Source organism: Diadema antillarum, unplaced genomic scaffold (genome assembly GCF_040938485.1).
Source record: "Diadema antillarum isolate AM-2024a unplaced genomic scaffold, OU_Dant_1.0 scf00000015, whole genome shotgun sequence".
Taxonomy (NCBI): Eukaryota; Metazoa; Echinodermata; class Echinoidea; order Diadematoida; family Diadematidae; genus Diadema; species Diadema antillarum.
Window position 1 is genome coordinate 3,318,662 of NW_027270904.1, and position 13,266 is coordinate 3,331,927.

The following is a 13,266-nucleotide window of genomic DNA, read 5'->3' on the forward strand; positions in this document are numbered from 1 at the left end:
TTCGCCAAGGAGGTTACATTTTTGTCGGCGTTGGTTTGTCTGTCAGTCCGTTTGCAGAATAACTCAAAAATTTGTGCTCCAATTAAAATGAAACTTACAGGAAAAGTTTATAATGACAGAAGGAACATATGATTACATTTTGGTAGTGATCTGGATAACCGTCATGATCTAAGATACCTTTTTGTTTAAGATTATCACTGGCAAATAGGGCCAACAAATGAGGGAGTTCAACCTGCATATATTTGAAGTGTGTATACGCACACTGAGCACGCACTCAAGGCACAACATATAGTAAGCTGCTGATGAGGAAGACACAACAAAAATATGTGTATCTTCTCTATTATTAGCATGTACGTGCAAGGGCAATTTTCAGCACGCGTGGTACAGGTGGAAATGAGCTGCTTAGTGGAGACCCGTCTGCACTCTCTGAGTACTTTTCTAGTTTTGTACATGCTACACTTAGCACTCTGGCATTGATATCTAAGTCAGTACATGCAAACTGCCTGTTTCTGTCTTACTGTATACGTCAAATATTTTGTGAGGTTTTTATTTTTGCGAATTTTGCGAGTCAGGTGCTGTTCGCAAAATTAAAGATACACGAAAATATTGACTCTGATCCCGATGTGGATGTGACGTACGCGTGTACATTTCTCCGTTCAGTACAAGACTCCATGATCGCGAATTTAACCACTTGCGAAATCATCGGGAATTCCCGATTCACGAAAATTTAGACTTGCGAAATATATGGCATATTCAGTAACTCTCTCATTGAGTTTCCTCTCTGGTTACTATATCACCATTTCAAGTCCCAAGTCGACACTTTCACTCCTCGAAACTGACTCATATCATTTTTTTTTTTGCCATTAAAATATCTGACGAAATGAAATGAATATTGGTAATGTACCTTCCTGTGAGCCCTCTATGGTTTTTTGCATCTTTGCTGGTTCTCTTGCACTGTCCTCCTCATCATCACTGTCAGAAATGAGGACAATTTCTAAAAAGAAAAAGAAAGGAAAATGTATAAACACAACATGCATGACAATGACTACAGATCTATCTATCAGAAGTATTAGAAGCTTCTCATCAGTTCAAATTTAATTTGTACGAGGCTCGAATGTCGTAGAAAAATAAACAAACATGAAAGATGAAAACTTGGCCACTTATGCAGAGAGATCCATGTCTTACAACCTTCAATGAAACCTGCATCAAGGTCTTTGAAGAAGATGGAATTATATTAGTGCTGACAGAAGTATTTTGGTTGTAACACAACTTTTATAGAGTATCGAAGCAATGATGTCTGTCGTTTGTTATACCTTGGGTTGTAGCCAGGTGCTTGCCGCATAACACTTTTTACCTGAGAAAAACTTGGGTACATTTTTTTAAGTTTTTGCTGTGTTAAAGCCAATGGGAGCATTACACCAACCCGAGTTTTCAGTTCTTACCAGAGTTTTTTCTCAAATTAATTATTTCATGCAACAGGCCCCAGATGCCAGCAAGATTAACAACAACAGTGTTTGGAGATATTCAGGCTGGCTGAGGTTACTAAAAATCAGTTTCCATGGGGATGAATGGCTATGATATCACACTTTGGTGCCCTATTCATGTTGTGTGTCACAACCTCTCCTCCCACAGCCTTCAAGTTTAAAGGTCAAGTTCACCTTCACATACATGTGGATTGAGATAATACAGCAATATAAGTAGAACACATCCATGAAAGTTTGAGGAAAATTGGACAATCAGTTTAAAACTCATGAATTTGTAAACTAATTCTGTGCAGTTACTGCTGGGGGAGAAGACTGCTACGGTGTATGATGTCACATGCATAGAACAATATAAGGAAAATATAAAGAGAATTCGACAATATTCCATTCTTTTAATAAGTGCAAATTCCCTCATTTTGTATCTGACATAGAAAGGGTAATGTTACTCCCCCTGCCTTCTGAAAGAGGCAAGTCGTAGGGTTTTTCATAAAGCGAGAAAAGTGAAAATATATTGTTTATATTTTCTTCATATCATTCTACACATATGACATCACAAGCTGTAGTAGTCTTCATATCCAGAGATTGTGGACCTAAAACTTCAAAAATTCAGGAACTTCTGAATGGTTTGTCTGATTTTCCTCAATCTGTCACTAATGTGTTCTACTAATATTCCTGCTTTCCCTCAATCCACATGTCTATAACGGTGGACATGTTCCTTAACCCATTGAGGACGGACTGATTTTGCTATAACACGCATTTCCCACTGACAACTGCCCGAGTATACTCGGGACTCGTCCTCAACGGGTTAAGAATGTAGACAGAGAGGAGGGAGTGGAGAGAGAGAGAGAGAGAAACAAATGGGGAGATAAAAATGTCTTCTTGAAATTTAAGTAGCAAGATCCTACAAAGAAGGCGAGAAAATCATGCTAACAAGGAATTCTACAATTAAGAACAAGGAAAAGTAGAAATTACGCGGTGCGTAAAATATGTCCCCGCCGGAAGTAGCATTTAGTAGCAAAATGTACAATATAGGTAAAAAGATCAAGGTCAAAGGTGAAAGAAGTCAAGGGTCAAAATTCTATGTAGAAGTTTTGAAGCCCTCACCTAGTGCCATCACATAAAGCAAACGGAATCGAAATCGGGTTAGAAATGGCGAAGGAGTAGCATTTTGTAGCCAATGTACAATATAGGTAAAAAAAATCAAGGTCAAAGGTCAAAATTCTGTGTAGGGTTTTGAAGCCCTCACCTAGTGCCATCACATAAAGCAAACGGAATCGAAATCGGGTTAGAAATGGCGAAGGAGTAGCATTTGGTAGCAAAATGTACAATACAGGTCAAAAATCAAGGTCAAAGGTCAAAGAAGTCAAAGGTCAAAATTCTGTGTAGAAATTTTGAAGCCCTCACTTAGTGCCATCACTTAAAGCAAACGGAATTGAAATCGGGTAACAAATGGCGAAGGAGTAGCATTTTGTAGCAAAATGTAAAATATAGGTCAAAAATCAAGGTCAAAGGTCAAAATTCTGTGTAGAAGTTTTGAAGCCCTCACCTAGTGCCAACACATAAAGCAAACGGAATCGAAATCGGGTTAGAAATGGCGAAGGAGTAGCATTTTGTAGGCAATGTACAATATAGGTCAAAAATCAAGGTCAAAGGTCAAAGAAGTCAAAGGTCAAAATTCTGTGAAGAAGTTTTGAAGCCCTCACCTAGTGCCATCATATAAAGCAAACGGAATCAAAATCGGGTTAGAAATGGCGAAGGAGTAGCATTTTGAAGCAAAATGTACAATATAGGTCAAAGGTCAAGGTCAAAGGTCACAACTGAAATTCTGTATAGAAGTTTCAAAGCTCCCATGTAGTGCTATCATATAAAGCAAACAGAATCAAAATCGGGTTAGAAATGGCGAAGGAGTAGCATTTTGAACATTTTGATCACACGCGGACGCACGGACAGACGGACACACGGACGCACGGACAGACAGACACACGGACACACGGACACACAGACACACACACGTACGGAGCCCGTTTCATAGTCCCCTGCTCGAACTCGTTCGGCGGGGACAATTATAGTTGCAAATCACTTCCGTCTGTTTGTCTGCATGTGTTTACCATTATCATGCCATTTTACAATAAGAATTTACTTCCTACAAAAACCTCCAAATAATTTGCTTAACCAGTTGAGGACGGACTGATTTTGCTACGACATGCATTTCCCATAGAAACCTGCCCGAGTTTACTCCGGACTCGTCCTCAACGGGTTACTTGCGTATTTGCGGAATGTATGCATACCTGGTTCTTTGGGTTTGGGTGGGGCACGTTTCCTTGTGGTAGCCGCCGTGCTATATGTTCTCAACGTTCTCTTTCTGCTGAAACCGTCTATCACAGGCTTGTCTGGGTTAATAACTGTTATCATGGCAGTCTGCACGGGATTGTGGAATGTGGTGCTGGGAACGATAGCGATGTTTTGTCTGGTGACGTAAATGGTCTGGATCTTTGGCCCTTGGCCTGTCGAGAGTACCTGCCTATTGTTATTGTTACTGACCACAGCTTTGGGCGCAGACATGGACTTCACGCTGAGAAGTCGTGTTTGCTTCTCTGGGCTCTGCTGCTGAATGTTTGTCATGGGCACTGCGACAGACGCATTGGTTTTATTGGTAGGTGTCGTTTTCGACTTGTCCACACTGGGCGTTTCGTATGTAATCACCCGTGTAGGCGCATTGGTTCTATTGGTAGGTGCTGTTTTCGACTTGTCCACACTGGGTGTTTCGTATGTAACCACCCGCGTAGGTGTCGCTTGTGGCTTTGGCACAGTCCTATACGTAGGTCTCGAAGTAACCAGAGGGGCTGCGGGGCTCATACTCCAGCGGTATCGTTTCGGCTTCACCATGTTGAAGTCCTTGTTGCAGGAGCAGCAGTATGAGACATTTGTTGACCACACACCACAGTTCGCACAAAGAGCCTCCTGCAAAGTTTAAACAGAAGATACCATGCCATTAATTGCAAGATTTCACATTGAACACACTGCGTACATGGTCATTTTTGCACATGTTTAATTTTTCACGAATTTTAAAAGTCAACCAATGTTCGCAAAGTAACAACTCACAAAATTGTTGCCCCCCGTAACATAATATACATTGCACTTTCTTCTTCTTCTTTTTTACATCTCTGAGAAAGGAAATTGATAACTCTTCTCTTGAAAAGTGAAACTACCTTACATGTCCAAATTCTTGAAATATATGGCATAAATAGTCTCTGCCATATACAACTTTCAGAACGTTTCAACATTCTTTCTGCATATCATTAAACTACAGCAAGTCAGGCATGTACTAGAGGATGGTTGTAGGATTGCCAGCCCTGAAAGAACCAGAGTATATGGAGTACTCTACATTTAGTATGGACAATATGGACAATGAATTGTCACAACTGATCTGCACATAAAGAAACTGTAAACTAAAGTACGCATACTTGACGATATCACAAGATTTGTCAAGTATCCTTTCATGTGTTTCCCTTTTGTCCTGAGCCATCAATAGGACAAATACTATCCTTTATTCCAGTGGATGAAATGAACACAAAGCTGTCTGTATTCCTTTGTTCTACAACAAGGGGTGGTGTGTATTCAACGAATGGGCAATCAGTTGGATAAACTTATAAGGGAAAACATACTAGTTTTCATATGCAACTTTTTAGCCCTAAAGGTCTGCCGGAAGTACCCACAGTCTCACAGCTTACCCGATCACGGTAATTGTTGTTATGCAATTTTGTATAATTGCTAATCACATAATACTCTATTTCTGATACTCACTACTGAATGGGGATGGCGCTTCACAAATAGCAGTCGCGTGCAAACGATCAAAATTATTTCATACTTTTGATCTCAAAATACTCCTAAACAACTCATTATAGTGGCAAATCGCATCAGCCAGAAGAGTTTTTTGGCAGACCCTTTTGATGTAATTGTATTGCAAGCAAATGCCAAATGGTGGAAGATGTTTTGGCTTTAATGGCCAAAAAAAAAGGGCATGACTTTGAGCAAAAAGTGACATAGACCAACTTCACTCTGAGAAAAGAAGATATAGGCAGAATAATGAGCATCACCTCTTGAAAGGGGGAGGAATGACAAAATTATCCTAGAGGAGAGTATTATGTTCATCGTCGAGAGCAAAAGAGTGTAACATGATCATTTCAAGCAAAATGAAATGACCAATCAGCTATATGGGTAGGTATAAGTGGTAATTATTGACTACCAGGTGTATCTCTTAGGACTGATTTCTGTGTGAGTTTATATGCAGCATTAATTGGAAGAAACCATAAACATCAAGTGTATGGGGGCATCGTCACCTCATGATGGGTAGATGAGATCTGTTTGGACAGAATGAAGGGTAGATGAGATGAGTTTGAATGGAATAATGGATAGATGAGATGAGACTGGATGAAATGATGGGTGGATGAGATAAGTTTGGATGAATGAGGGATAGATGAGCTGTGTTTGATTGGAATGATGAATAGATGAACTGAGTTTTAATGGAATGACGGGTAGATAAGATTAGTATGGATGGAATGATGGATAAATGAGATGAGATTGGGTGACAGAAAGGGTAGATGAGATGAGTTTGGATCTAATGACGGATAGACGAGATGTCTTTAATTGGAATGATGAATAGATGAACTGAGTTTTGATGGAATGAAGGGTAGATAAGATTAGTATGGATGGAATGATGGATAGATGAGATGAGATTGGATGACAGAAAGGGTAGATGAGATGAGTTTGGATCTAATGATGGATAGACGAGATGTGTTTAATTGGAATGATGAATAGATGAAATGAGTTTAGATAAGATTAGTATGGATGGAATGATGGATAAATGAGATAAGATTGGATGACAGAAAGGGTAGATGAGATGAGTTTGGATCTAACGATGGATAGACGAGATGCGTTTAATTGGAATGATGAATAGATGAAATGAGTTTAGATGGAATGAAGAGTAGATGAGATCAGTCTGGATGGATAAATGAGATGAAATTGGATGAAAGAAATGGCAGATGAGATGAGTTTGCATGGAATGATGGAAAGATGGGATCAGTCCTGATGGTATGATAGATGGAATGAGCTAAGATGGAATGAAGGGTAGATGAGATCAGTCTGGATGGAATAGATGAGAGAGATAGATGAGACGACATACCTGATGCTTTCCGGACTCCTTGGTATCACTTGACTGGGAGGAATCACTTTGTTCTGACTGGCTTGATGATGATTTGTCTGTAAACAAGCATTAAGAGTGTCATACCTCTAAATATCATAATCGCAATAAATGAATAATGTTAAGAGAGGTTCATATAATGAAATTCTTCCAATAGCTCATCATCATTGAAAAAGAGGATATCCACAAGCTTGTTATCTGGTGCATATCTTTCAACCTGAACTACATAGAAAACTCTTGCAGGAGTTTGACATTCAGTTTTACATTTAGTCTATTTAAGTAATTAATCTCACTGCGCTGCGCTCTTTGCAATGAATGAGACAAAAAAAAAACAGGTTAAACTCTGTAACAACCACAACGAAGGGATCATCAGATTAAGCTGAAATTTTGCTCCCTTACTCAACCTATTCTATCTATAACTGATACCAACTTAAAATGCAGTAGCATCATCCTTTCAAAAGGTATCAGCATTGAAAGTGAGGAGTGTGTAAAGGGTATTTCAGAAATGAAAAGGGGCCTCCGAGACATGCCTATCACAATATTCTACAAAGATGTGTTCGAGAAAAACTGCAAAAAACACAATTCCCCCTTCATTTTATGATCCCTGATTTTAGAATCATCCAGAAAAAGACTTGCTCTTTTAGAAAAAAAAAAAAAAAATGATGATTGACTAGATGGACCCATTTCACCTATTTTGAATCCTCACATAAAATAAAGGTGTGTGACTTTTTGTTGGTTTTGTACGCACAGTCACATCTGTCCTTAACTTATCCAATTTTGGCGGGGCCATACCTGCATCACCAGCTCCAGAACTGGGGCTGGAGGCACGAGCTGTCATGGTGTCACTGACTTTGCTGTCACTTTCTTGGCTACTGTTAGGGACGAATGAGGGGCTGCTGCTTGTGCTAGCAGTGGTGGTGTTCACCGAAGCATGTGGTGTTTGCCGGTGCCCCGTCACTACCATGGAGATGGTCCGGGGGTTTTGAACCCCAACTTTCTGTTCTGGTGATGTGGCCACTGGCTCAGTTACTCTGAGATTGAACACACACAAAGATTGAGTGAAAAACATAAACTAATGGCATACGTCACATCCAAAGTCATCATTTCCATATTCATTGAAATCAAGCATGGTCCAACTGCTTTTGTTGCAGTGAGATTGGCCGATCAAGGACAGCAATACACAAATCTTAGGCCGGTGCTAATAGAAGCGATAAATCTGCATGATGTCAGAGATATGACAACACTCTGTGTAAAGTGTTTATAGTAAGTGTTCAAAAACTACCTGATTGCTTTGAACACCAAGATAAACAACTGTCTCTCAGAATTTAAAAGAAAGAACAAGATTTCTAGACAGATATTAACATTGACAAACACACTACACATAATGTTTAAATCAATATCAATGCATACCTCGTGCAGGTAAACACATATCATTCATCCTCCAGCATTTATAACTCATGCACTGTGATGTATCAAATAGTGACAGAAACAAAGACATCAACACAGAAACTTTGAAATGTATGAAATTACAAGATATATGTAAGTTCAGTAACTAAATAAACAGTAAACAAAATACTTTTTTTTTCTTTTGAACTACATGTATATCAAAGAATGATAAAGTGCATGAACATGTTGATGACAGTAATGAACAAAGAATTCCTTTATGATTCAAAGGTAATATACTGTATACACCGAATATTTTGCAAGGTTTTTATTTTTGCGGATTTTGCGAGTCAGGTGCTATTTGCGACATTAAAGACACGCGAAAATAGTGACTCTGATCCCGATGTGAATGTGACATACGCGTGTGCACTTCTCCGTTCAGTACAAGGCTCCACGGTCGCGAATTTAACCACTCGCGAAATCGTCGGGAATTCCTGATTCGCGAAAATTTAGACTCGCGAAATATATGGCGTATACAGTACTCAGTCCCATCTACGCATAAGTTCCTGGTGCGTGTAATGAGTTACTTTTCTCATGCTTACTCACTGCTTATTACAAGCAGGAATGTCACTCTTCAAGACATGGCAACATCTTGTAACACCCAAATGGTGCGGCTGCCTGTGACAAATCTGAACTCACGATGTTAACACACTAGAGGATAGCAGGCCATAAAATGAAAGTTATTATCTGTATGCAGACAAAAATATGACAACAGTAACGATCGCCATGTGCATTAAGAGTTCAACAATACTGTGTTTCAGCCAATCCTATCCATTTCAGCGGTGGACCCACGCGGTGAAATCTGAGAAGAGGTTTGAGGCATATGACCGCATGAGCCTTACGTTTTGGCAAAGTTCCAGCTCCTTGATTTCGTGGATGGAGTTCCCTGTACGACGGAGGGAGTTGTCTGTTGCTGTCTCCTAATATGGGATGTAAAAACACAATAGAAAGGGCACAATTAGTGCAAGGAGATTACAATCCCCTATGCAATGATGATGAGCCGTATCAAAGGCAATTACCCCCAGAGGGCAGTTCCCCCCCCCCCCCCCCCCCTCCCTTTTCCCCCCGCTAAATACTGGTTAGTGGTAAGGTTAAAGTAAAGATTAGGGTTAGGTTCAGAGTTTGGAGTTTGGGTTAGGAGTTTGGGTTAGGGTTAGGATTAGGTTCAGGATTAGGACTAGGATTAGGGCCAGGGGAAGGGTCCAGGGTAATTACCCAGGGGGTAATTGCCCTAGACCTGCTTTGAGCTGATGCTAACAGAGATAAATACTAATATATCACCAGCAAGGCCAGAGTGTTATCAGAGGGCAACACCAAACTAACATGTATTCGAGTCGGTGGGACTATGACATGCTTTGTCATATCTAATCCCTCACAGAGTGTGTATGAGAGTGTATGAGGCTTCAGACCACATCCTCATTTAAGAGAAACCTTGGACAGACTCTCACTTCTTCACCACTGCGAGTACGTTGCAGTTTACAAAGGAAGTGCTTGACAATTTAATTGTCATCTGAAACATAACACAACACACGCATTCACCGAAATGCCCACAGACAGACACGCATGTACGTCCCACAGCAGTTTGTGCAAGATTACAGTATGTCCTCTCTCAAAGTTAGTTTACATTACTAAACATACATTTGTAGTGCAAAATATTGCAAGTGAATGGTATGCTTACATATTACAGGTTTATCCAATGCATGAACTATTTGTCTGATCATTTTGTCTATGCATAGAATGTAAACCAGTTTAAATCAAATTAAATCAAATTCACTTTATTGATAATCATAAAAAACAGAAATGTATGCATTGTAAAATGTGCTGGGGAGTTCTCAAAGAAAGCCAAAGGCTTGAGACAAATGTGTTCCCCTTTGTAGAGTTGTAGTTGGTAGAGTTGGATTGCATAAAATTGCATAAAATTTCCAGTGTATAACCAAAAAAAAAGAAATGAACACTGAGGTAAATTGACAGGTAAACATTTAAAAGGAACTCTGCAACCAAGCCCCTTGGTGTAGTAAATGAAACCTTAATTAACTGAAGTATATATTTCAAAGCATAGTCTGTACTCACCCACTCATATTAAGGCCGGTGGCGTTTCCTCTCAAACCGCCCCCTCGCCCCCTACTGCGGCATTCACTGTTGACGCCTCTTCCTCTACCACCTCTGCCACGCCCCCTGCCCCTCCCTCTGCCCCGCCCCCTTTCCCATCGCTCGGGAGTTTTGTCCATCTGGGCACACCTTTCTGGACCCGTTTGATGCAGAGACTGAGATGAACTACAGAAGAGGAAAAACAAACAAATAAAGACCACATAGTAAAATGTACCATAAAGTTAAAGCCCATAATATTGAAAAGGCAGACTGTGTTGTTGCTTTTTTTTTTTATTTTGCATGCATAATGAAGTGGACTGGGAATTTTCTAATACATGCGACGTTACCACTAGACGAGATATCAGCGAATCTACACTGACATCCTTCCATGCATATTAAAAGGCATATATCATAAAAGGAACAAATACACGCAGAACAATCATTGTTTCAGGGCTCTAAGATAAAAACAAGACTAAGAAATTTAGAATTGATTGCAGAAAAATTGTTAAAAGATACTGCAAATATTGTCAAAGATACAGTGCTATCCTTCTTGGTCAGATAAGTATATAAACAAAACATAAAACTGTATACTAATTCCCACATGTCATTTTCACCCAAATCTGCCATTTCAATACCATGCTTCCCATATTGTTGCAGTTCATGGATCAGACAAACCTGCCAGAGGTAAATGTTGTTTCAAGGACACAATAGCCACCCCCAATCTGAGAGAGAAACAGAAAACAGGTGACTCCCATTGCAACAAAGTTCTAAGGACTGCCCGTTTTCTTTCATTTATATCAAAATTTTGCAATAACGGAATAGCAATGAGCATCCAGTTATACTGCAGACACGGTTATTTTTGCGTGCAGATATTTTCGTGAATGAGGGGGTCACAGACATTTTCTCAAGATGCTGTTTTCGCAAATTGACACAAAGACAACAATAAGCGCACTGCGTGTTGTCAAATTCAAGGTCAAACTGTGATTCATGAAATTCACAAAAAATTAAACCCTCGTGAAAAAAAAATAACAGCTATGAAATACAGTATATGATGTAGATGATAATTTGACGGGCTTGAATATACTCAGTTGCCTCAAGAATTTTGTTGTAGCTATGTTATATTGTAAAAGTTGAAATTTTCGCAGTGTTGAAATTTTCGCACATTTTGCAAAACCAGAAATTAACGCAAAAATAAAGGCACACAAATATTTTTTCTTGTCATATGTTCCAGTACTTGATGTCTTGATCCCGGAGAATTAAAAACCAGTGACAACTCTTCTTACCCGGCCGAGCGTGAAAAAGTAGTTGCGCGAAAATATCCACTTTTACAGTAAGAGGAGTGCACTGTACATATTGCTGTCCACTCACTTGTCTCCACCAGCGGAGAGGATTCTCAGTCCAATGCCATGCTTCCCTCCACCACGCCCATCTCTAACACGATCCCCTTCCGGCTCTACAGAATGCACGCAATCCTGGCCGGAAATCTTCTTCGGAATCGTTTTGGTGTTCTTCCGACTGTATGTCTGCATATTCATAAAAATAGAACAGAATTGTACCCACAACTTGTGTAAGCACCTACTAATAAATCCTACTTATTACTGGCTTTGCAAAAGGTATAGAAACACTTTGAGAATTAATGTACTAATACACTACAAAGTAAAGTGATGTAGGGACATGGAGCTATACTCAATACAAAATACTTCAAGCCTTGTATTACTGTAAGGAATATCTGTTTGAACAAAAAAGCTTATGAATGAGCAGATCCTACATTTCCAGGGCAGTGATATCCATAATGGTAAATGAGGAACAATACAATATGTCTGCTATAATGTATCTGCCAAGTACTTATGTCATACAAATGTACCATAGGGAAGGTACAGATTTTTTTGAGGATGTACACCACTGTATGCTGCAATGACTGACCTTCATAAATGACTAGTGATGGATCCACACAATCAAGCACTTTACGAACATGAGGAAATACTCTAGTGTATAATGGGCTGTCAGAAAGCCACAGGTAAGAAAAAAAAAAAGGGTCTCACTAATGATCACAGGAATTTCACAATGAAGCTGAAAGGAATTTAAAAAAAAATACAATTATGTGCATTTCATGGTACAATATTTCACATCACAGTTACACATGGCCAAACCAAAGAGAGTGTGTTTACCTGTGGACTAAGGTGCTGGCTTGCACTCGTAGCAGAGGATGCCGATGAGTTCGGACCGATAACAATCACTTCTGGATCTCTGAAATTAAAAGACATAGATAGCTTGATGTACAATATGTACTACACTTTACTGGAATATTGTCTACTTGTAAATTAGGCACAAATTTATAAAACATCACTTGGCTGGGTTATGTACATTACTGACCTAAGGATATTGCTAAAATAATCTTTAATGCAAAATAGCCAAAACACATACAGTACATATGTGTATAACACATGTAGATACCACAAATGATGTTACCTCATGTACTACACCAAGAAGAGTACACATACAATGTACTGACATTTGCAACCATTGATTCCCCATCAAGATTTTGTTTCTTTCTCTCTCTCTCTCTCTCTCTCTCTTTCTCTTGTTTGTTCATCAGGAATGTCCTTTCTGATAAACAACCCTACACTGTATCTCTTCTCTGTCACATTTATCACTATTAAAATATGTCATGCACGACATGGTGGCATTTGTACCAATGCTTCAGGTTTCTGCTTACATTTGTAAATGCAAACAGTAAAATGTATTGGCAAGATGTGAAAACTGTTATTATTTAAACTGGCATTGTATTTGACAAATACCTTGTGTTCTGCACAAAATGCTCCTTCAAAATACATTGTAATTTTACAGAGGGTGTAGAATATACAACTGAAAATGACTAACAGTAAAAGACTTAAAAAATAAAAAAAAACTCTTGCAAGTTCAACACACACATAGTGGCATTCATGTACACTTGTACAGACATGCCATTATACTTCACTTGCTTGACATGAGCATTTTGGTCAAACATCTTTGACAGAAAAACATGATTTTCCATACTCCATAATTAATATTTAA

General features: G+C 39.2%; 1 protein-coding gene across 1 annotated transcript in view; it reads right to left on the reverse strand.

Annotated features, from left to right (window-relative positions):
* Positions 1–13,266, reverse strand: part of LOC139724565 (uncharacterized) — a 32,351-nt gene that overhangs the window by 16,633 nt on the left and 2,452 nt on the right. Inside the window, exons 2-9 of the mRNA XM_071635700.1 lie at positions 12,381–12,459; positions 11,581–11,735; positions 10,195–10,398; positions 8,967–9,044; positions 7,474–7,712; positions 6,664–6,740; positions 3,770–4,442; positions 905–994 (exon numbers count right to left, since the gene is read on the reverse strand). Of these exons, the coding sequence (XP_071491801.1) occupies positions 905–994; positions 3,770–4,442; positions 6,664–6,740; positions 7,474–7,712; positions 8,967–9,044; positions 10,195–10,398; positions 11,581–11,735; positions 12,381–12,459 (1,595 nt within the window). The remainder of the gene's footprint in view (positions 1–904; positions 995–3,769; positions 4,443–6,663; positions 6,741–7,473; positions 7,713–8,966; positions 9,045–10,194; positions 10,399–11,580; positions 11,736–12,380; positions 12,460–13,266) is intronic.